The 3,173-nt window shown below is 38.9% G+C and overlaps 1 protein-coding gene across 2 annotated transcripts; it reads right to left on the reverse strand.

Annotated features, from left to right (window-relative positions):
* Window positions 1–56: 56 nt before the first annotated feature.
* LOC125222090 lies at window positions 57–2,949 on the reverse strand. 2 transcript variants are annotated; one of them, XM_048124530.1, is made up of 7 exons: window positions 2,654–2,949; window positions 2,263–2,436; window positions 1,941–2,183; window positions 1,668–1,719; window positions 1,458–1,516; window positions 656–706; window positions 384–470 (listed from the first exon to the last, which is right to left on the reverse strand). In XM_048124530.1, the coding sequence occupies exons 1-6, from the start codon at window positions 2,924–2,926 to the stop codon at window positions 686–688; spliced, it is 822 nt and encodes a 273-aa protein (XP_047980487.1). In that variant the 5' UTR covers window positions 2,927–2,949; the 3' UTR covers window positions 384–470; window positions 656–685. The 2 variants fall into 2 exon arrangements, with proteins under 2 accessions (XP_047980486.1, XP_047980487.1); XM_048124529.1 differs by lacking the exon at window positions 656–706 and having other exon boundaries at window positions 57–470.
* Between the last annotated feature and the right edge of the window lie 224 nt (window positions 2,950–3,173).

The raw sequence follows: 3,173 nt of genomic DNA on the forward strand, positions 1-3,173 counted from the left end.
ACAGATCAAAATCAAATCACAATTTTCCAGGGTTATAATGTCTACTAATTATTTCTATGTATTCATAAGGTCTACCATGGATAACTTCTTGTGTATAAAAATATACATCGTGCATGAGAACCCACTTGTTAAAAAGGATGAATTTGGACAGCCTCATTAATCCAGAATGGTTTGTGTTAACAATCTTCTACTTCTCAAATAACGATTTGAAATAATAAGACCAAAATAGGGGTTTATTCAGGAATCAGGAACCACACATTCTATCAATCAACTGCCTGGAGGCTGGATACTGTGACAACTTAGTGGCAGCATTACTGTTGCTAGTATGTGGCTTAGAATCAAAACTTCACCTTTAACACCTCAGGTAAAACATCTCCAGCTCCATCCTGTTGGGGGATATATCCACCAGAATGATATTGTGGAGGAATGTCCTCACGTTTTCGTTTTCCAGAAGGCATCAAGAAAAAATCCTGCATTGAGTTCTTCACTATTATACTCCTATCCTTTACTGAGTGAAATGAATAACAATTTACATCATTGATTTTATATAAACAGATCAAGAGTGATGGTGGGAATTTATAAAATCAGCATGCACAGGATAAGCTTGCTCCCAGTTTCTGGGATATACAACAATCAAAATCTTCAAACAGAATACCAGAAAGAGGGTGGGTGACAGCTGAATTAGTTAATTTGCAGATCGTCGTTGCTGCAAAATATGTAGGACAATAGTTGACATAATACTATCAAGGGATGACAGTAACTTTGTATTTTCATGACATCATGGATTAATATCACATCCTACAAACTTGGAAGAAACGATTCAATTGTCAATGGGGCGAACAGTTTCCAACATTTAATTATATGTTCCTCATACACGCACTTAAAATGCAATGAACTCCCTATCTGGTCACTGTAACTTAAGTACGGGTGTCTAGCAAGATACGATAGAGCGGCACATACTTAATCACCAGGGAATGGGTAACCTACCAAAAAAGGACATAAGCACGTTTACTGGGATTACTGGTACACGAACTAAATAAAACACCACCACATGACATGTATTATTCAATTGACTGAATCTCTATCCCACTATGAAGGTGATTTACTTTTGATGTTCTGCTGTCTAAATTCTAATTAGAATTTGCATGTAGTTGACCAATAAAAGAAGAGCAAACAATGGGTATTTATACAGTATTATCTTTAAAAGTAATGCTAAACTAAATAATTAGATGAGATAGAAGAATACTTCAGAGAGAAAATTCCACTTTAACCTTTACAAAAAGAGATTGTTTTTCGAACTTCTAGCAAGGAAATAGGACAATCCAATTTGCATAGATGAAATGTTTGTACATGGTTAATTTTTTCATATTATAGGGCCTATATAATATCTGTTTACGATTGATCGGGCTACACTCATTACAAGCTTGAAATAAAGATGAACTCCAAATGACACCAACCTGAGTTGGTGGATGATTGGGCGCTCCCTTGTCACCCTCCTCCCGACCTTCCACATAAGCTACAACAAAAGACAAGTTATATATGAAACTAGTGAAGATTACATTGCCTTCCACCAATTTATAAGTCTTTTAATATACTGTCACCAACTCCTACATAGTTACTTAGGGCAGAGACAGTGCATTGTTATAAATCATCACCATCACACTCACCAACATTCACATCAAGAGGTGGCCTTTGACTCAACCAAGATGAAGGTGGTTGCTGCAAGAGTAAAATATAGATTTCAGTTGAACTATGACTACCTACCACCAAAAGGTAAAGATGGTGCAGAAATTGCTTGCAAACTTATGAAAAAAAGAATCAGAAACATTCTCATCATAAAACGAAAAGGGGTAGGAAAATGAGGCAGCAGAAAGCAAGATTGTCAGCCAAAAGTGACGGTCACACCCATCACCAGAAAAGAAGGTTCAGTATAACGTTACCATATATTGGCTAGGCCTTCCACCTCCAGTTCTCATCTGACCTTCACCACCATTGTCATTATTAGAGGAGTACTCATTGGGGGTTATCGGTGTTCCACCAGTCGGAATGTTGTAGTACGGACTGCTGTCATTTCCAGGAAGAGGAGTTTGAGCTGTTCCAGGAAGGGGAGTCTGAGCTGTTCCAGGCAATGGTGTCTGGGCCATCCCCGGCAATGGCGTCTGCATAGGTGTTTGTAGTGGGGTCTGGAAGCCCCAAGCAAAAACATCAACAGTGAAAAATCAAGGCATAACCTCACAATTAACAATGATACCAAGCACTCACCGGAGGAAAGAGCATATCAGCAGTGGGAGTTTCATACTCCTCAGTGCCTTCATAAGGTACGTTAAGATCATGCACGGGATTAGGCGTCACCGGACCTCCTGCTGCTTTCTGCTTCGCCGACCTATCTATTGGACCCAAAATAGCGCCAGCGTGCATCATTTTCAGTTCCCATATCTGCAAAATTCGACCAAAAAAACAATAAAAAATACTATTCCAGCCCCAGATCCAACAATTTCAAAACCTTGAAACTACTTAATCATCCTTCAATGATATAAATCCCAACACACTCCTAAAATCACACATATTACAAAAAAATCCATCACTAAACCCTAAATAGAAGTAAAACAATCCAAATATGTCATCATTTAAAAGAGAGCGGATGAAAAATTACTCCTTGGAGCTCAGCAAGGACGTCATCTCCGGGACCCCCATCGGTGACGAACTCATCTCGGACCTTGTTGATGACGTCCTCGATGACGTGGATGTAGATATTGCTGGTGCCGGTGCTCGCCATTTGTTCGGAAAACTCTAGAAATCGAGCAACGCGAGAGAAGAAGGTCCGAATCGAAAGTGAATTGAATGGAGTGAGGTTTGAATTGAAGGAAATGAAGAGAGAGAGGAAGATCGCCGGCGATGAGAGAGAAAGTGGAGAGGGGAAGAGCATCAGACGGAACAGAAAGGGAGAATAGAGAGTGGAATATAAATAGGTTTGCATCCGTTTTTATGCTCAATTCCACGTGGCGTCCTATATCTTCTCCAATTTTCCAAAATAAAGAATAGAAAAACCATTTTAAATCAAATAGTACTCCCTCCGTCCTACGAAGATAACTCATTTTCCTTTTTAGTTTGTGATGATCCATTACTTAAAATGGAAACACATTTATCTCTATTTTATTATCTCTCTTACTTTA

The sequence above is a fragment of the Salvia hispanica genome, chromosome 4 (genome assembly GCF_023119035.1).
Source record: "Salvia hispanica cultivar TCC Black 2014 chromosome 4, UniMelb_Shisp_WGS_1.0, whole genome shotgun sequence".
NCBI classification, from domain to species: Eukaryota; Viridiplantae; Streptophyta; class Magnoliopsida; order Lamiales; family Lamiaceae; genus Salvia; species Salvia hispanica.

Coding starts and splice junctions, on each gene's coding strand:
- LOC125222090 (XM_048124529.1), bottom strand. CDS start 2,926: ATGCTCTTCCCCTCTCCACTTTCTCTCTCATCGCCGGCGATCTTCCTC. Junction 2,437..2,653: donor TCCTTGCTGAGCTCCAAGGA/GTAATTTTTCAT, acceptor CGAATTTTGCAG/ATATGGGAACTGAAAATGAT. Junction 2,184..2,262: donor CTGATATGCTCTTTCCTCCG/GTGAGTGCTTGG, acceptor TGGGGCTTCCAG/ACCCCACTACAAACACCTAT.